Source organism: Castor canadensis, chromosome 8 (genome assembly GCF_047511655.1).
Source record: "Castor canadensis chromosome 8, mCasCan1.hap1v2, whole genome shotgun sequence".
Classification (NCBI taxonomy): Eukaryota; Metazoa; Chordata; class Mammalia; order Rodentia; family Castoridae; genus Castor; species Castor canadensis.
The window spans coordinates 147,919,553-147,938,972 of NC_133393.1; the positions used below are offsets into that span (position 1 = coordinate 147,919,553).

General features: G+C 56.3%; 1 protein-coding gene across 2 annotated transcripts; it reads right to left on the bottom strand.

Annotated features, from left to right (window-relative positions):
- Positions 1–4,451: 4,451 nt before the first annotated feature.
- Rac2 (Rac family small GTPase 2) lies at positions 4,452–18,864 on the bottom strand. Of its 2 annotated transcripts, XM_020182326.2 has the most exons (7): positions 18,700–18,864; positions 16,869–16,940; positions 9,985–10,102; positions 9,219–9,281; positions 8,642–8,801; positions 5,597–5,729; positions 4,452–5,102 (listed from the first exon to the last, which is right to left on the bottom strand). In XM_020182326.2, the coding sequence occupies exons 1-6, from the start codon at positions 18,732–18,734 to the stop codon at positions 5,599–5,601; spliced, it is 579 nt and encodes a 192-aa protein (XP_020037915.1). In that variant the 5' UTR covers positions 18,735–18,864; the 3' UTR covers positions 4,452–5,102; positions 5,597–5,598. The 2 variants fall into 2 exon arrangements, with proteins under 2 accessions (XP_020037915.1, XP_073940536.1); XM_074084435.1 differs by lacking the exon at positions 4,452–5,102 and having other exon boundaries at positions 5,601–5,729; positions 8,635–8,801.
- Positions 18,865–19,420: the final 556 nt, after the last annotated feature.

The following is a 19,420-nucleotide window of genomic DNA, read 5'->3' on the forward strand; positions in this document are numbered from 1 at the left end:
CGTCTCCTTCTTGCCTGCCTCTTACTGGGCCTTGCTCGTGTGAGAGCTTTCCTCAGGCTGCATCCTTTGCTGTACATTCCTATTTCAGATAAAGGTGTTAAAGGTGCTGTTGGTAGCCAGGTACAGTGGCTCATGCCTGTAATCCCAGCTACCCAGGAGCTGGAGATCTGGAGGATCATAGGTCAAGGCCAGCTCAGGCAAAAAAGTTAGTGAGACCCCATTTCAATCAAAAAGGTGGACATGGTAGTGTAAGTCTGTAATCCCAGCTACATGGGAGGCAAAAGTAGGACAACCAGCCTGGGCAAAAAAATACAAGATCCTATTCAAAAAAATCACTAAAGCCAAATGAGCTGGAGCTGTGTGGCTCAAGTGGTAGAGTGAGTGCCTGCCTAGCAATCATGAGACCCTGAGTTCAAACTCCAGTGCTACTAAAAAAATTTAAAAATAAGAGCAGGCCTGAGGGTGCAGGCACATTCAGTTTTGTCCTCTGAGCCATGTGCTGAGGTCCCTGTGGCCAAGCCAAGTCTTATGACCCATCAGAGAGTAGGGGTGAGGAGTGGACTCGAACCTGTCACATCCCCACAACTCAGTCTGTTGCCTCACCCCCACTCTGCGTGTGGCAGGTGCTCGTGGGTTCAGAGCTCTCTGGCTGAATTCTCCCATGGGGTCAGGGAGGAGTCCAGCTGTGTGCAGAGGAGCTGGGGAAACTAACTGCTCCTTAACTGACTCCCAGACCACACTGCTGGTTTCGGCCTCCCATGTCGCCCACTGTGGTGTCCAGGTCCCCTGACCCTGAGTCTCCCTGGGGTTCATCGGCTCCTGTCTCCTCAATCTGCAAAGCCCCAGCCCTCCTGGGCCCTAGCAGACATCGAGCTCTGCCCTTCTGGGCTCAGGTGGATCATTTACCACCCCCATCTGGCCTCCCGCTGCTCACACGCTGTGGTTTGGGGTCACAGGTGTCTCCTGGTTTCTCTGAAGATGGGTGTTGCGTTTCTGTTTCTTGTCCCCCTGCTCCCCGTGGGCAGATGGGGCTGGGTGGGTGACACATCCCTTTCACAGCCCCTGAGACCAGAGCCTCCTCCTTTCTGTATTGAAGACACTTCTGCGGTGTGTCCATGGAGTCCCATAGCAAGGGTTAGTCACACGTCTGCTCCTCCTCTGCCTGCTGAGCCCTGGTGGGCAAGGGCCACGCCTCGCCCCTCACCGTGCCTCGGTCCCCAGTGTGGAGCACATGGTGCACATGACAGAACTGACTTTTGGATCACACAGACAGGGCTCATTTCGCCTTCCCCAGGGTCCTCCAGGATCCTCCCAGATCTGCCTCTCCCTCCAGAGCCTGCCCGGCCCTGTCCCCACATTCCGGGGCGCCCGGGTAGAGTCAGATGGGGGTTATGGAGGGACAGGGATGGGCACAGATCAAAGGAGTAGCCAGCAAGGGCTCCAGTGCCTGGGAACCAACACCCCGAAGCAGGGACAGCAGCTGAAGCCCCATAGGATTCTCAGGGTGTCTGGGTTCATCCGGGCTGCTCTGCTCTTCCACGTGGTGGTTGGTGGCTGGGGCCACAGTCGTCTGGGGACTCTGCTGGGCTGGCACATCAAGATAGGTCACCCATGGCTGGCGGGCACCTTGGCAGGAGGTGGGAAGGCTGGTTCAGTGGTCATGGCTGGCCAACACGTGGAACTGACACGCAGGAGACGTCCCAGGAGACAGTCGTTTCCCTCCTCCTGCAGGGCAACAGCCTCCCGGCTGGACTAAGAGATCCTGGAGCTCCGCTGGCCTCCACCCCTGGGCGTGACACTTGCTGGGTGATTAAATGGTGGAAGGAACCTAAGGCAGCAGGAGCACATGATGTCATCAGGGTGAAACAGTGGTGTCTGTAAAGCCGGCGGAGTCCCCTGGCTGCCTGGTGGAGAGTGGAGTGGAGGCCGAGCGAGAGGAAGCAGGGAGGCCAGGGAGGAGGCCACAGCTGCTGTCCAGGGTAGAGAATAGCAAAGCCGACAACAAAGTAGGGATAAGAGGACAGATTTAGTGGACTTTGGGACGCCAAATTGTCCAGGCCTGACCAGTGAGTACTGGGGTGAGAGAATGGGAGCCTGGGGTACCCGGGTCCCTGCTTTGGGAGAAGGAATGTGGACCAGCCAGGTTCTCAGACCTGGTGCTCCAGAGGAAGGCTCTTATCTGGCAGGTGCATTCCTGGCCCCCAGGCCACAGCCCCGCACTGACCTTGGCACAGAGCCCTGAGCCCAGCCCTGGTGGCACCAGTAGCACTGTGACACTCACCTCACCACCATGTTGCCAGCTCCTGCCACACCCACACACTTCCTGTTTCAAAACAGGTTCTCACTGACTTCCCCCGTGGTTTTGCTTTCCCGTGTAAAGGGCCTCTGACCCTCAGCCAACTTGACAAGCAGAAACAAGCGACTCGCCCCGTGTCTAGGGACAGCTGGACACAACCATATGACAAGAGCACTGGGAGGGGTCCTTGCCAAACAGAAGGACCGATCTACAACCACATAAACAAATCAATGGTTTCATGTTGTTCATTCTCGTAACAAAGCAGCTATCAGCGCTGGTCAAGCTGCTGACCTACACCAACAGGAACCCAGGCTCTGCTCATCGTTCTGCTCCTTCATACTGAGCAGCTGTCTTGTACTGTAGCTGCATGCTTGTGGCTTCAAGTCCACAAGATGGCTGTGGCAGCTCCAGACATCCAGGGAAGGAATGGGACAGCATGAAGGGCAGTGTTTGTTGGGTCTATCATTTTGTGTGTGTGTGTGGTGGGGGAAAGACACATTTTCCCAAAAGTCACTGCTCCAGCTGACTTTAACTCATGTCTGCTTGACCACAACTGGGTGACTTTGGAACCCCGGTTGCAAAGATGGCTGGGAAAAGAAGCATTTTGTCCATGCCTTGCTATCCTGCCTACACAAAGCTAGGGCTCTGTAGGCCAAGCAGGGGGACGGGCAGGAGAGGACAGGGTCTGCCTTAGCCATTTGAGCTCAAGCCCTGGGCTCTCCTGAGCCTCCATCCCCTACTCTGCAATGGACTCCTAGCACTTATCATGAAAGGTGATTGGGAAGGTTAAATGAGATAACACCTGTCACCTGTCAGCTGACTTTTATTTACTGACATAACTGGTATGAGGGTAAGGAAGCCTCCCCGGGGTGGGCTTATGGGGCTTGAGCTCCATGAATGGCGACCCCACCCCACTTCAGGCACACAGGGAAGCAGAAGAAAAATGTTCCAGGAAGAAGAGCCAGTCACACAAAGCAGCAGAAAGAGGGCCTAAGGAAAGACAGTCCAGCCTGGGGCAGAGGTATGAGTGAGAGGGAAGGGAAGGAGGCCAGGCCTCCAGGGCCATGGGGAGGGGTCTGGAATTTTTCCCCAGGCCCCACAAAGAGTAAGAGGCTCTCTGGGACTCCCGCTAACTGGATGGGCCCCCAAGCTTTTCAACACCGACCTGATCAGGGTGCCCGACCTCTGCAGTTGTCACTTTGGCACCCTATGTGTGTGGACTTTAGAGTTTTCTTTTTGTTTCAGAGAAGTAACTTCAAACATATTATCTTAGCTTGTCTGAACCCAAATTAAGGAAAGCAGGGCGTTCCCCCTACACCCAGTCCCCTTGAGAGCTGGGGCTTCTTGGGGGAGGAGGTGCTGAGGGTCCTGTGTGGGAACCTGGGGACTCATGAGGGCAGCGGGGGTGGCCTGGAGCCCAGGAGAGCACACAGTGGGAACACAGCATTTTGTTGGCTGGAGGGGGCATCCTGGGCTGTCAGGGGGAGCTCCCTGCTCACACTCTCAGAAGTGTCAGCCCCTGAGGGTAGGGACTTGTGCATTGCCAGATCCCACACACCTAGGGCAGTGCAAGGCATGGGTGGAACAATTGGAAAGCTTGGGGACAGAAGAGCCACTGTGGTGAGGGAGGAAGGTCTGGTGTCCACCTGCAAATCAGCAAGCACTGAGGTGCCAGGAACCTCTTCAATCGTCACAGCACCCCGCCTCTCTACTCAGAATCTCACCCTTGCCTGGTGCCTCCTGGGACCAGCAGTGTCCCTTCCACTGTTAGAACTGTCACTTTCTGTGACCTCCCATAATGGAGGTCCCAGATTTCCAGAAAGGCTGGCAGACAGGTTTGGGAAGCCACCTGCCCTCCACCAGGATTTTGCCGGGGTCACCTGCACTCCTAACTCTAGTGCAGCATGTGATCCAGGTCTGGCCAATCAGGACACAGCTTCTCTCTGACAAATCTGATTGGTTGAAGCTTATCCAATCAGAGTAAACTTTCATAAGAACTGCAGGAGAGGCTCTTGCTTTCTTTGGCTGAACTTGAAAAGATTGAACCCTGCCTGAGAATGAACCAACCAGCAGAAGGCAGAGCCAAGAGGTACAGGAAAGCAAGCCCCAGTGACATCATTCAAACCCCTTGATCAAACTGCACCTGAAGTCATGATAGTTCTTCATTTGAATCAATACATTTATTTTCTGCTTAAGCAGGTGATTTAGGCTTTCTATTTGCAATGGCTAAAGTCCTGACTGGCAGGGTACGAAAGTTTTAAGACTCTCCCAGGGTCCTTCAAGTATGCAGAAAATCTTGAAAGACAGCAGGGGTTGGCTGCCTAGTTAGTTGGACAGATACCCACAGTTTTAGAGAATCAATTTGTTTTATATTGTCCCCCAAAATTAGAACTAAGGCCAGAGTTGCAAATTTCTGAGACACTCCTTTTTGCTCAGTAGAAGGAGAATGCTCAGAAAAGCAGGACTGTGGATAGCAGAGCAAGAGCCTGGTCCCTGAAGGCATGCCAGGGATGGCTTACAGCATGAGGCTGGAAGCTCCCAGAGGGGAGTCGGGGATTGCATGGGACTGGAACAATGGGTACGTGCTCAAGTGACACGGGGCAGCTTGCTGGATCCTGGGGCTCTTCTGCAGTCCCTGGGAGGGTGGGAGCACGCACAATCTCCTGCCCTCTCACCCCAGGTGGAAATCCACCAAGCTCTGTAGCGGCCGCCAAGAAACACCACAAGGAGGGAACAGGACAGCCAGGGCTTTGGGTGGGGGTCCTGGAGGGTCAGAATCATCTGGATGCAAGGGCTGGGGTGCCACCTGGAAGGGAGACAGGCAGCCATGAGTCTGGGGGACAGGCAGAATCCACACTCACAGCTTTCCTGGCTCGTGGCTCGTTCCAGCCTCTGGGACTGTGGCCAAGGATTGCCCTTCTACCAGGACAGCCTTCCCTGCTCCTCCTGCCCCACCATCCTCTCCAGCCTTCTTGTGGGTGTCATGGGGGCAGGGGCTTTCTCCACCCTCCCCTGCCCACTGCTGGGATGGGCTGAGCAGGAGCCCCACAACCCCTGTGCCCTGGCTCAGGTTAGTGGGCATGTCCTGGCCTCTTGGGCCTTCCCTCCAGAAAAATGGGTTCCCAATGACAAAACAGTGGGGAAACTGAGGCTACCTTGATACCCAATGCCTTCTGCCCTGAAGTAAATGCCACTCTCAGAGAACCAAGGGCAGCTCCCAGTGACAGGAAGCCCCTTCAGCCAGAGCCTGTTGTCATGTGTATTGGGGGAGGGTCAGGGCAGCAGGGGAGGGGCACCTACCTCTAGAGGAGGCTACAGGGGTGCTTCTGCTGCCGCGTGGGCTGCGGACACAGCACGGCCCGGATGGCCTCGTCGAAGACAGTCTTCAGGCCTCTCTGGGTGAGGGCAGAGCACTCCAGGTACTTCACTGAGTCTGCAGAACAGATGGCAGGATGACAGAGGCCGGAGTCCAGGAGGGCTCAGAGTACAGACCCTCCCGAGCCACACAGCCGAGCACCAGGTGGGGGTCCCTGCTTTAAGTTCCCAGCCTCAAAGTTGCCACCTGGGGGCTGTGTCACCTCGAGCTGGGAATGTGCCTCAGTTTCCTTATGTTGGAAATGGGGGCTGGTGGAGTGGCTCAAGCTGTAAGAGCTCCTGTCTTGCAAGCGTGAGGCCCTGAGTTCAAACGCCAGTGCCACCAAAAAAAAAGGAAATGGGGAGCTGGGTTCAGCGGGAGAGGGAAAGAACCACCAGGGCAGGCTGCATCTCTCTGGAACACAGCTCTCCTGTCTGGAAGGGCAGGACTCAGCTGCAAGGAACAACTCTCTTGGTACCTGGTTTGCTTCTAGAAAATGACCATAACCGTGTTCTGGCCTTTCCAGGGTGCAGATGACCCTTGGAGGTGTGAGGCACCTGTATCCAGGACCCCCAAATATCACTTAGCACCAGCCCCCTTCCATAGATGAGGACACAGACTCACAGAGGATGGTGACTTGTCCAAAGTCTCGTGCTGGATACTTGCCCTCCACCCAGGTCAGCCTGGGCCTCAGTGAGGGGACAGGAATTACAGCCCCTCCATCCTCTCAGAAAGACTGGCGTGTCCCACATGACCAAGCAAGACTGGGCACAGACAGCGAGACAGGCAGGCTGAGTTGTGACCCCTTTCCCAGGACCATGGTCCACCACTTGTGGAAGGCGCCTGTGTGACTAAACATGTCCTCCTCAACCTGAACGGTCTCCCTAAAGTGAGGGGTAACAAAATACTCTGCAGAGAGTCGGGGAGGAGGGTGACTTCAGAGCCGAGAGGAAGGAAATGGGAGGGAAGGTACCCTCCATGGAGGCCTCTGGCTCCTCTGCAGATGGAAGGGGACAGACTCAACCAAGCACTTGCCATGCCCGGCACCAAGGCACTTCCAACAACGCTCTGAAGTAACATTGGGATTTCCCCCCCGCCTCCCCCCCAGCTTCTAGGACAGGAAATAGACCCAGAGAGGGGCACGCAGCTGGGAAGAGGGGAACTGCGGCTACAGGAGGGGCAGTCCCTTGCAGAGAAACCACCCAGGCCAGGGATGGGGAGAGAGAAAGGGTGGGCAGTGAAGAGGAAATGCAGCTTCAGGGAGGAAACAACTGGGACAAAGTCACACCTGGCTGTTCCCCATCCCTAGACAATCCCTGAAGGCCTGATCTCCCCATCAGGAGGTGGCCAAGAGCCCCCCCCCCGCCCCTGTGCCCCGTGGCCTCTAGCAGCCCCTCCTGAAGCTGACCCCCACCTTGGACAGCTCAGGCCTAGGAAGAGGCCTGGGCACCCAGGGCCAACAAGGAGGACAGCAGCTGCCTCTGCCCTCCTGGCCTCCCCAACCTGCCAGGATGACCAGCTGTGGGGCAGCTCTAATCCCAGCTGACAAGCGTCACTGCCGAGGACTGAGCACCTCCTGGGACCAGGCGCAGACATTCTCCATTCATTCTCAGCTGTGAGGCAAAGACGCTCATTACCTCACTTTACAGACAAGGAGGTGAGGCTCAAAGAGAAGTCACTGACTTAAGGCCACCCAGATGGGGAGTCACTAGCCCAAGATCACATGGCCAATCAGCCTTGGAGCTAGGACCAGAATCCAGCCTGCAGGGTCCTTTCTGTTATCCCAAAGCACATGCTTTACAGGGGAAAGGGTGGGGCCAAGTGTAGTAATGCATGTCTATAATCCCAGCACTTGGAAGGCTGATGCAGAAAGATAGAAAGTTGGAGGCCAGTTTAGTTTATATAGTAAGACCCTGTCTTAAAAACCCAAAAGCAGAGAGAGAGGAGAAGAGAGAGGAGAGGGGAGGGAAGAGATGTAGCTCAGTGGTAGAGTGATGATTGCGTAGCATGCTTGAGGTCCTGGGTTTGATCCTCAGCACCCTAAATAAATAACAAAGGGGTACCCACAGGAAGGACTTAGGCAGAGCCTGGTGGGAAGGGACACAGCCCTGACCTTTGTGAGGACAGACCCGAAGGGGAAGTGGGGGGAGGGCCCAGGGTTAAACAGTGAGCAAGGCCCCCTGGGGAAGATGACCATGTCAGGCTAGTCACCCGTCATGGGAAGGAGAGACAGGGCTGTGGTTTCTCTTCCTGTGAGAGATTCAAGGCCCCTCCCATTTCCGCAGAGGAAGGGGGCAGGGCTGAGCCCAGCCTGGGCCTGCAGGACCCCCTGGGGAGGCAGAGGGCAGCTCAGTGACCAAGCCCAGTAGGTAGTCCAGGGACAGGGACAGAGCTAGCAGGCCCAGACACCAGGGGAGAGGCGGACCCACAGTCAGCTCCTGTCCTCCCCACTACCCAGCCACCTCCTAGCTCATGACCTTGAGGAGTTTGTCTCTCCTGGAGGCAATGGGGAGTCTTTGAGAGCTTGGAGTGGGGAAAAGGCGGTGAAGAGGAGGTACAAGGAAATGTGTCACTCTGTATATCTGCTGCAGGGGACACCTCCTCCGGGAAACCTTCCAGAAAACCCAAGCTCAGCCTATCCTCCAGTAACCACAACCTACTCTACCCACCCCTGCTCTGTCTGTTCAAACCACACCCCTCACTTTACTGGCTACCTGTGGATGCCATACTGGCTAACATGGGGTGCTCCCTGTGCAACACTGCACAGAAGCCTGTGGGTTAATTCACTTCTCCCACACCCACAAGGCAGAAATCATCACTACCCCCATGCCTCCCTGAAACACACGCACAGAGAGGCTAAGATTTGCCCAAGATCACACAGCTAGTGTCCACATAGCCAGAGTTTGAACCATGTGGCCCAGCCCTGGGGCAAGAATGGCCATCCCCCGGCCTCCAGCCCCACCTCCCCTCTCTAAGTCTGAGCCCCATACCGATCTCCTTGGCCAGTGCCAGGCCCTGCGGATAGGTGATGGGCGCCAACTTCTTCTCCTTCAGCTTCTCGATGGTGTCCTTGTCATCCCGCAGGTCAAGCTTGGTGCCCACCAGGATGATGGGTGTGCTGGGGCAGTGGTGTCGCACCTCGGGGAACCACTGGGCAGGAAGACAAGGTCCAGGGTGTGAGGGAGTGAGGGAGCAAGGGGTAGAGTGGGAGGGAGGAGAGCCGAGGTCACTGAAGGCAGAGCAGATGGAGGGGTGAGAAGAGCGTGAGGTGGTGTGGGCCGGGGCAGGGTGGTGTCACATGGTGTGGTTGGAGGAGAAGAGGAGATAAGGAAGGCACAAGATTATATGGGAAAGAGAGAAGATGGGTCATGGCCATCCCAGCCCCTCCGAGAACCCCTTCGAGCCTCACGCCACCACCCCTTGCCCCCTGCCAGCCCTGGTGGCACTGAGGACTCTCTCTGCTCTGGCCTCTGCTGCCCCAGGGCAGACCTCAAATTGCCAGTTCCTGGATCCCTCCTCCCGCAGGGCCACCTGCCCGATGCACCCGGGGCTCTCAGCCCAGCTCACCTTGGCCCGAACGTTCTCATAGGAGGCTGGGCTCACGAGGGAGAAGCAGATGAGGAAAACATCCTGGAGACACAGCAGGCCAGGGTTGCCCATGAGGGAGGCCCAGAAGTGTCCGGCCTGGGCCCTTCCCACACCTGGGCAGCCAGGCAGAGGAGGAGCCTGGGGTTCCCTGAGGGTGGACAGTGCAGGGACCTTTGGGGGGTTAGGATGTGGGCAGAGCAGAGACGCCTCCAACATCCAGATCTAACGCTCAGGAGAGGCCAGGGCCTCTTTCCTCTACAGCCTCTACAGGACACACTACACCCATTCCACAGATGACACAGCGAGGCTTGGAAAGGCTAAAGGTGGCTGAGGTACACCTGGTAAGGGGAGCGTGGACTGCAGACCCCATGGACTCCTCACCATGCACTGTGCGACCGTCTGTATACCAGCCCAGGTTTCTTTGCCCACCTCAAAGGGAGAGCCAATGTCACAGCTCTCTTCCATGGCCCTCCCCAGGGCCTGGGCTGCCCACTGGAGCCAGGGCAGAGTCTGACTACTGTACCAGCAGGAGCCTCATGCTGCCAGTGCCCACGAGGCAGAGGCTAGGAAGACAGGGCACAGTGACAACAGAGGGTAGAGGAAGGGCTGGAGATCATGGCGGGGGCTCTGCTCCCCAGACTCCTATAACTGAGCCTTAAGTGTTCGCCAGGCCCTGCTGGCCTGAAGTGCATCTGAGGACACAGGGAGCCCAAAGGCCAGGTCAGCGGGAGGAGGGGCTGCGCACCGTCTGGGGGTAGGAGAGTGGCCGGAGGCGGTCGTAGTCCTCCTGGCCAGCAGTGTCCCATAGCCCCAGGTTCACAGGTTTGCTGTCCACCATCACATTGGCTGAATAGTTGTCAAACCTACGGGGAGCAGTTAAGACAAGGGACAAGGGACAAGGTCAGCCTCGACTTCCGGTCCAGCCTTGTGTTGTTCTGCTCAGAAGCTAAGACCCAGAGAGGAGCTGCAACTGCCCAAAGCCGACCGTGTAGCTCAGCTGCTTTCCTTTTTCATTTCTGATTCATCATATGAAAATATTTAAGATAAAGTAAACAAAAAGAAGTAAACATTACATCTTCATCGTCCTTCTGCCGTAGGTGATGGAGATGCCAACATTCCCTCCAAGGCTCAATCAGGATAAACTCCTCCCACCTCCTAGTTTGTCCCCAATGTTTGCTGAATGAATGTTCATCCCTGTTTTAGGACTGAGACAAGGAGATGGTGAGGGATGTATTTGGGAAGCGGCCCCAGGAACCTGCAGGAGGGGAGCAGGGGAGAGCGACAAGGGAGACAAGGAAGGGTGACAGTCAACCTAAGGCATGCTGGGAGCTTGTACTGCTGGGGGCTGCTGGGGCCCATACCTGCTGGGCTTCCTGCAGAGGGCAGGAAGGTGGAGGACTCCTCCAGGGCCTTTCAGCCCAACCCGAGGGTGCACAGATAGCAAGTAGGCTCCAGCCCATGAAATGCCTGACCACAGCAGCTGAGGCACACACTGGACAGGAGCCTGGGGACGTCCTGGAGGCTCTGGAAGGGCCCAGCCCAGGGCTCCAGGCTGGGGGCTTTAGAAAGCAAGTTTACCCTACACCCCTAGAGGGAGGTGCTGGTTCTTCAGGCTGGGGAACAGAAAACTGAGATCAGAAAGGTAGAGTGCCTTGATCGAGGCCGCCCAGCCAGTGAGAGAACAAACTACTTGAGAAGCCATGTCTGTCTGCCTCTACTCAGTGCTCACTGCTGCTGGCCAGAGCTGGGCTCCAGGGAGGCCTCACCACCTGCCCCTGAGAAACCCTCTCACTGAGTTCACCCTCCAAGGTCACTCCTTATCTCCTTACCTGGTCCTCTGAGACCTCAGGCTCTTCTGGCTCCTCTGCCTATTCCTTCCCTCACACAGCAGCCAAGCTGTCTCCCAAGCAAGGCTCACCCTGCCCACCTCCCTATGCTTGTCCCCCTGCCCAGATGTCCCTCGGCACCTTAGCTTGCCCAAATAGTCCCACCCATCCTGACCCGTGTGTCCCCTTCACCTTTTAGGCCTCGGCCCCTGCCTGAGACTCTCTCTGGAATACCCTTTCACCTTCTTTCCAGTCAGGCCTCCCATTCATGCCTGGCTATTCCTCCTCCTTGGGGAACATCCTGCTCCCACTAGGAAAGAACTCATGGTCCCTCAAACTCCTGCTAACCTTGACCTTGAACAGGCATTTGGTGTGCCTCTGTCTTTCCAAGGCTGTGGGCACAGTTTGCACTTGCTTTATCCCCCCAGTCTCAGGCCTGGCACCCAGTAAGTGCAAGTAGGACAGAATTAAACCACAGTGGAGAACTATAGCCCTCAGATATTGCTTTCTGCATGAAGCCCTCAGAATCGCTGCATGGTCAGGCTGCAGAAGTCCTAGTGCCCCAGAGGAGCTCCAAAGACTCCTCCCAACAAGGAAATCCTGTCCCCAAACATCAGGCAGCTGACATTTGTCACACATGGTCCTGCTTCAGCACTGGACAGGGTCCTGGTTATCTCTGGGGTCCTCCCACAGCCCTGCTCCCAGTGGTCTGGAAGCTCCTTGCACACACACACACACAACTTTCCCCGACTCCCTATCGCCTCCCCACTGCCAGGCTGACTCTTACACCTCCACGGAGCCTTTCCTGACCCACAGCCAGGCCAGGGCTGCCACCCACCCCCACCAGCACTCCTCAGGGGGTCTCAGCACTCCAGATGGGGACACTAAGCCTGGTTCATTCCTCACTGCCTGCCAAGACCAGCAAGAGCTCTGGTGCCTGGCAGGTCTGCTGTGTGCCTACTCTGATACCGCCCCATGGCCCACCGGGGGGTTGAGAAGAAGATACCATCCAGGAGACACAGCAGGGCATAGTGGTGGTGCAGGGGTCCATGCTGTGTTTTGCTGCAACCAAAATCATACCTTTGGGCCAAGCCTGGGATGCCATGACACACTCCGCTCTAACGTCCAGCGTGAAGGTCTAGGTGCTGAGGCCTCCCAAGATGCTTTGAGCCAAAGGCACCTGTGTCCTTGGTCACCAGAATCTCAGGGCCACAAGATGGGCAAAGTGCTACCTGTCACAGTGCCAGGCGCCTCCTCTGGGGCCAGGCAGAGGAGGCCTTTAAACATCAGGTCATGAAGTCCTACATGACCTGAGTCAACAGGACTTCAAGCTACTGCCAGTAGACAGACGGGGAAACTGAGGCCCCATGATGTCAGGAAGCTTTTCCAAGGCCAGTAGCCCCTGAGCACAGGATGCAGGCTCAGCCTGCCCATCTGTGACGTCCTTAGTGAACAAGGGAATGGACTGTAGGAGGGTCTGTTCAGCCGGAGACAGCCACCCAGGGACAGCTGGCTGGGAGCAGAGTTCCTCACGAAGCCATGGCCTGGCTGTGTGACACAGGATGGTAACTTGTGACCTGAACCCCACTGTCTTCACCAAAAAAATAAAAACCCTGTCTCTTGGGGGCATCAGAGGAGCCAAAGTGACAGCAAACAGCCAAACCTTCCCACTGGGAGATGCTGGGAAGTTGAGCAATTTTATTGTTGATAAGCTCAAAGGCCTACTAGATCCTCCCTAGAGGACCAGCTGCCAGGGTCCAGCTGCCCCAGGGATTCGTCCATGATGTGAGTTCCTGGTGTCACTCACACTTAGGAGGGAGGCCCAAAGCAGCCTTTCACACCACTGCAGGCAATCCTCACCCCTATTTTCCAGCAAGAAACTCAGGCACACAGGCAGAAAGGGAGTTGCTGAGACATCCCAGCCAGTTGGCAGAGCAAGGCCTAGGTGCTGTCACCCAGGTGAGGAAAGCCCACACTGTGAGCATCACTGCTATTTGTGGAGGGTGGAGTTTCTCTGGAGGCAAGCGGCCCTGCCACTCAAACAGAGTGGAGGGCAGGAAGGCAAAGGAGGCTCTGCATCCAGGTGTCACCTGGTCACCACCCATGCTCTCGCCCAAACAGGAATGATGGTGCATTCAGGGAAACCTGGGTCCACAGGTCATTAGTGACTGGTGATTTGGGGACACAGGACGATTGACCAGGCAGGTAGGAGCCTGAACCCCAGGAAGGTGCCAGGTCTTGGAGGCCAGATGTCATGAGGCCCTTGGGAAGTCCTGGCTTGCTTTGCCAGTTCGCTGAAGAGAGGGTCACAAATGAAGGTGGCAGTGAATACCAGACAATGTCACCGAATTAATAGCTTGGACTCTTCCTGACAAAATTAAGCCTTGCAGTACCTTTTCAGGGCAGGCCAGAATGTGCCTTGCCTGCCAGGGTGGTCCTGTCATTGCTGGTCCCAAACATGTGATGTGCTTGACTCTGTTGTAGACAAGTCAGGCCCAGTCCTCAGGGAGCTCTGCCCACTTTGGCCAACCCAGTCCGTGGCAGGGAAAGTCACAAGAGGGCTGAGAAGTGAAGCAGGATGGGAAACGAGGAGGGGCTGCCTTAGACAGGGGCTGGGGAGGTCACATCTGAGCAGGCAGTGGGTATACATGAGGGAGAAGCATTCCAGGTGTCAGAAATGGGAGGCTGGCATGTCTGCTTTATCAAGACAGGCCTCTGGAGTGGGGTGGTAAGTGGTGCGTGGTAGATGAGGTTTGGGGAGGGGTGTCATTTGGGACTTTGAACACCAGGACAGGAGATGGGTTTTAAGTGTGAAGGGGAGCCAGGGGCTAAGATGGGGCGCTAAGTGTTACTTTTAAACGCTCACCTAGGGTGGAGGTGTGGCTCAAGTGGTAGAGCGCCTGCCTCACTAGTAGGAAGTCCTGAGTTCAAACCTCAGTACCACCAGACAAAAACTCACTGAGGCTTCAGTTTGAGCATAGTTACAAGGAGGGAGATGGCAGGGAAGACTTCTATGTCACAGGCATCCGAGGGCAGTGTCTTCCTGACGTGTTTGTATCCCAACACCCAGCATAGGGCCATCCTCAGAGCAGGCTGTGAAAATATGCCAAGATCTCTTGGGGACCTACTAGTTCCAATATTGGATGTAGGATATAAATCACCAGACTATAAATGCCCTGGCTGCGGGGTGGGGTCAGGGATTCTATCTACAGTTAGGGCCTAAGCATTCATTTGTACAATGGAAGCATCACGTTCAAGGGATGCAGAGGAGGGGATAGTGACAGCCAATCAGAGGTCAGCTACACATGTCCCAGCACCTGATTGGCTGGCTGGCAGCACAGCCTCTCCAACTCCGCCCCAAAGTGTCAGGTCCCAGGCAGCAGGTTTAGGTCTGCCTCTCACCTGTCAACCCTAACTGCTGGCAGCAGTTTGAGCTCAACGCCAGACTTCTCTGATCTTGGGCCTGCAGCACATCCTCCCCCAGACCCAGAACCTCTCTTCAACTTTACCTGAGTGCCAGAGCTCTCAGGCTACCTGTTTTCCCAACCCTCTCCCCTCTTCACCCATCTCCAATTTCAAGTGCCTGGTGTGACATTTTTTTCCTGTCCCTGTCCCAAGGGCACAGACTTTGGTGGTAGCAGAGCCTGAAGTTGTTCAGGGCTGAACAACTTGGTGCTGGAAAGGAGGATGGATGAGGCCCTGCACAGTCCTGTGCAAAGTGAAAGCCCAGGACCCTGAGTTTCATCATGAAGGATTTCAAGATGGGGGCATTAAACCAGGTTCAGGGTTCTTCTGAGCATGGGCCCATACGTGGCTCACAGGATTCTCTGACTCAAAGTCCTCTGAGAGTCCAGGACAACCAAGCCCATGAGGAGGCACCAGGGACCTTTGAGTTGCTGATAGCCACTCAGAAGCCTCAGCCTACCACTTCCTTGCACAGAAAATGCCGAGGAAGGCTGGACTGTCCCAGCCCAGCCCCTGCCTCTTGCAGAAAGGGAAATTGAGGTTCGTAGGCTCAGAGAAGGGAAGTGACTGCTTCAAACACCTTCAACAAGGTCCTCCAACCCAGCTAGAACAGGCAGAAGTAGGACAGGATCTCGAGCCAATACCCAGACCTTCAGGGACACCAGCAGTGACAACACACCCCTGTGAAAGGGGTCTTCAACAGGATTCATGCTACCTACGCTGTACCTCTCCCCCCTACCCCAACACCAGTTTAGTTCTAGAGCCAGCCATCTCTGGTTCAGAGGTCCCTAATAAACTTTTGATGACAGGTGGGGACAGCAGGATCCCTCATTCCCATTTTGCTTAGAAGGACAGGTGCACCAGGACACGGCTGGAGCAGAGACGGGCTTCCCTGTCACCCTGCCCATGTTCCTCTGCCCTCTCCTGGCTGCCTGCCCTTCTCCTGTCAAAGCAGCTGAGCCCCACGTCCCAGGGAGGGGTGTCAGCAGAGGGAGCCCTGCCTACCCGCAGTGAGTGGGGTGGGGGTGGAGTCTGGATTTGGCACTAGGGCGGTGGTGGATTCTCTGATGTCATGGTGGCATCCTTGCCCACGGGTACCAGGATTCCTTCTGCCTCTCCCCCTCTTTCCCAGAAGAGTCTGGATCCTGATCCCGGAAGGGGGTCCTATTAAGATCAAGAAGTGAGGCTCGGCATGACCCTGGGCTCTGAAGCCAGACAGACCTGAGTGACCCTGGAAGGCAAGCTCCTTAGCTGCCGTGAGCTTGGGTATGGTAACACCCAACTCCCAGGAGGATCAAATGGCGTCAAATGTGTGTGACATCTTGTGCAAAGCCTGGGGCCACACGCAGTAGGTCTTTGGTGACTGTGGCTTATTCTCGGAGGGTCTCTCCCATGGTGGTCAGTTCATGTCATCTCAAAGCACATGCATCGTGTACAAGAGAAAGTGTACATTATACTGTGCGTATAATGCGCAATGATGACACCCGACACGAGTCAGATGTGGCTCCCTGCCCTCCACAGGCTCATGGTCTTGGGAGAGATTGGGTCAACTCACTCTGGAGACCTTTTAAGCTAATCAGAAGACTTCCTGCAGGACGGGGCACTGGAGCTGGGTCTGGAATCTTTAGTCAGGTGGATGTGGGGAGGAAAAGCACTCTTGGCAGAGGGAAGAGCTTGAGCAAAGGCCCTGAGGTAGAAGTTCTTAGAAAGTGTTTGTCCAGTAGCAGAGAACTCAAAGCAAAGTAATGGACCATGCAGCTGGAAGGGAAGGTTGAGGGGAGACCATGAAAGGCCTTGAAAGCCATCCTGGGGAGTTGGGAAGCTTCCCTGTGAGTGATGAGGTCCTCCAAAGCTAGGCCTCCTCCTCATCCTTATGAATCTGACACCTGTCTACTTTGTCCTCTGTGTCATATGACAGCCTGCTACCTGAACCCTGTGTCATATGGCAGCTGGCACTGCCTGGACCCAGGATACCCTGCCCCTGGTGCAAACTCTGCAGTTTTGTGTCAGGCCTGATGGATCCCCCTTCTCACCCATCCTCTCTGCTTCCTACCACAGCCCTCTTCCACCTGCTCCTGCTCAGGCCAGCCCTCTCATCTTCCTCCTCTGGAGGCCAGCTGGAAGCCACCTTCTCCCTCTGCCCCCTACCCATTGTCATACCCGGAGACAGTCTCCTTCATTCTGGGACCTGGGCATCCCTGGTGTGGACCACAGTCTCCCCAGCAGGATCATGGGGCAGCTCTGCCAAGCCAGAGACTTGCTGTGGCACCACCAGACTGCCTGATCCCAAGTGCCCACATGGTGCAGCCCTCAGGAAGTTCGTGGAGGGGGGACTCACACGGTGGGGATGTACTCTCCAGGGAAGGCATTGGTGGTATAGCTGATGAGAAGGCAGGTCTTGCCCACGGCTCTGAAAGACAGGAAGCACGAGAGGCTCTGCCTGAGACCCGGGGTGGCCTCACAGTGCCCTCCTGGCCCTCTGACAACACCCAGCACCTACCCAGGCCCCTGGCTCAGGGCCTCTGCCTCTCCATCTGAGATACCCTATGTCAGTGATCTCAATCCTGGGAGCTCATGAGAGTCACCAGGGCATTTATGACAGCCCAGACTTCAGGTCCTAGCCCGGATTCTGCTTCATGAGTGAGGACATAACTGGGGATCTGCCATGGTATGGGTGATGGGAGTCAAAGAATTAAGAGAAGAGGGTGTCCTGGGCAGAGCTGGGGGCATCTGGGGCCTGACCCAGGCTCTGCCATTACACTCCTGGGTTTCAAATTTCAGCTCCACCACCCGCCAGTGGCTTGATCCAGGGTGAGTCACCTAGCATCCCTCTGCCTCAGTTTCCCATCAAAAAACAGGGACAAGTCCATCCTCAAGCTGTCTCCCCTTAAACACACATTCTGCCAGGCTGGGAGGGGACACAGGTGGCTCAGTGGGAAGTAGAAAGGCCAAAGGGACAGTTTGGGGCCTTCCCCACTCTGCTTGGTTCTGTCACTTCCCATTCCAAGCCACTGTTCACCTGCCCTGCCACCACCCTCCCCAGGGCCTGGCACCAATGTAACTGTGAATGAGTGGAACATTACCCTTGACTTCCGCCACCCTCCCCCCCCCACCCAGCCCCAGTTCAGACACAAAAGCAGAAGTGAGTGAGGCGGGCAGATAATGGCTGCAAGGTCACACATCAGAGTCAGCTGCCTGAAAAACCCTCCTGCCTGCCCCTGGCAAGACTGGTCAGGGAACCAGGGACACAGGCCAAAAAAGAGCAGAGTCTCTTAAGGCCTCAGGCTGTCCCTCTGTAGAATGGGACAACTGAGCAGGAGATCCTGGCCAGCTAGAACCCTCTGGGATGGACTCCTGAGGGACCCCAGGGTGCACCTGTCGGTTGGACCTTAACATGTGCAGGCAGGAGTGAGAGGTTGACATGTGTATACACTTGTCATTCTGCAAATGAGGAAACTGAGGCATACAGGGCCATGAGAGCTGGAACAGTCACCTTCCTCAGTGGCACCTCACCTGACAGTTGAGGAGGGTCCTCTGCAGTGAGTGCAGCCTAGCCTGTGCCCAACAGCCCCCTCAATGCCCTCCTACCCTCCTGCCCTCCTCCTTCCCTATCTGCCTCTCATGCCCCCCACTTCCGGCCCTTGCCAACACCCTCACATCCTCCTAACCCTGGCAGGCTGAGCTGGGTAAAAACACACATACTGTCTGAAGCAACCCACAGCACTCCCAGGGCATAGACCTTATCCCAGATGGCTGTGCTGAGGGTCAGTCTTGCCCCAAGGTCCCAGCAGCAGCAAACCAGTGACTAGGACACAGGTCAGCCTGGGGACAAAGGCTAAATTGTTGGGTCCCTGCCTCATGCCTGCATCCACAGAAGAGAGGCCAAGCTGGCCTCCAAGGGACAGCTGCCCAAGCTATGGGTGCAGCAGGAGCCCAGGCACCACCACCCACAGTCCTGCACCCACCACCCAGGCAGCTTCCGGGGTGGGGTGGGCTGCAAGAGCAAAGCTGTCATCGACCTCCCAGTAGTGCTCTCTCTGGGGCTGGAGAGAGGAAGGAAGCAACGACTGAGCTGCCTCTCAGGAGGTCCTCCACCTGCAGGGCAGTCAGGATGAGGGTCTCAGGGGCAGCCCAGCAAGGGCTACAGGGAAGTTCAGCCAGGTACCTACCCATCTCCCACCACCACACACTTGATGGCCTGCATAGTGTCCGGTGCCTGTGGGACAGTGGTGACAGCTGAGGACCTGGAGCGTTTCTGTGGGCACCACGGATGTGGAGAGGCTGGCAAGGTGCCCCAGTGCGTACAGCAGCAGCTGTGGGACAGGAGGCAGGAGGCAGGAGGAAGCGGAAGGGGAACTTACCCAAGCTGCTCCCCCACGGCCTTGCAGGGGGTGGAGCGTGTGGTTTGCAGAGGAGCTGGGGCCCCTCAGGTGCTGGGACAGGCCCTGGCCACCCCCTGAGCACCTGCCCTGGGCTCCAGCAGGAGATCTGGGCACCCTCTGGGCTAGGAAACTTATTTCCTGCCCCAGGGCTGCTCTCCAAGAACCTGCAGCTTCCAAGAATTCAATTTGCCTCATTCCTAAGTATGAGCACTTGATGAGTGCCTACTGTGTGCTAGGCACAGTACTGGGAGCTGGCAACTCCAAGACGCAGGAGGCCCACCTGGAGTTCACACTGCAGAGAAAGTGGGGCCTTGTCCCAGATGCTAGAAGCCAGCCAGGAAGTGACTGGGGCCACAGGGAAGCTACAGAGAGGTACCTCAGAGTCACCAAGTGGGAGTGCTGGGGGCCCACAAGGTGACATTCAAGCTGGTTCCTGAAACGTGGTATCCAGGAGACAACACCTGAGTGGGAGCTGCCTGCTCAAACAGAGGCTCCCACAGGTACAGGC

Excerpts from the sequence above, each read along its gene's own strand:
- Rac2 (XM_020182326.2), bottom strand. The coding sequence starts at position 18,734 with ATGCAGGCCATCAAGTGTGTGGTGGTGGGAGATGG. Across the intron at positions 16,941-18,699 it reads TGTGTGGTGGTGGGAGATGG|AGCCGTGGGCAAGACCTGCC; the intron begins GTAGGTACCTGG and ends CCTGTCTTTCAG. Across the intron at positions 10,103-16,868 it reads GGAGAGTACATCCCCACCGT|GTTTGACAACTATTCAGCCA; the intron begins GTGAGTCCCCCC and ends TGCTCCCCGTAG.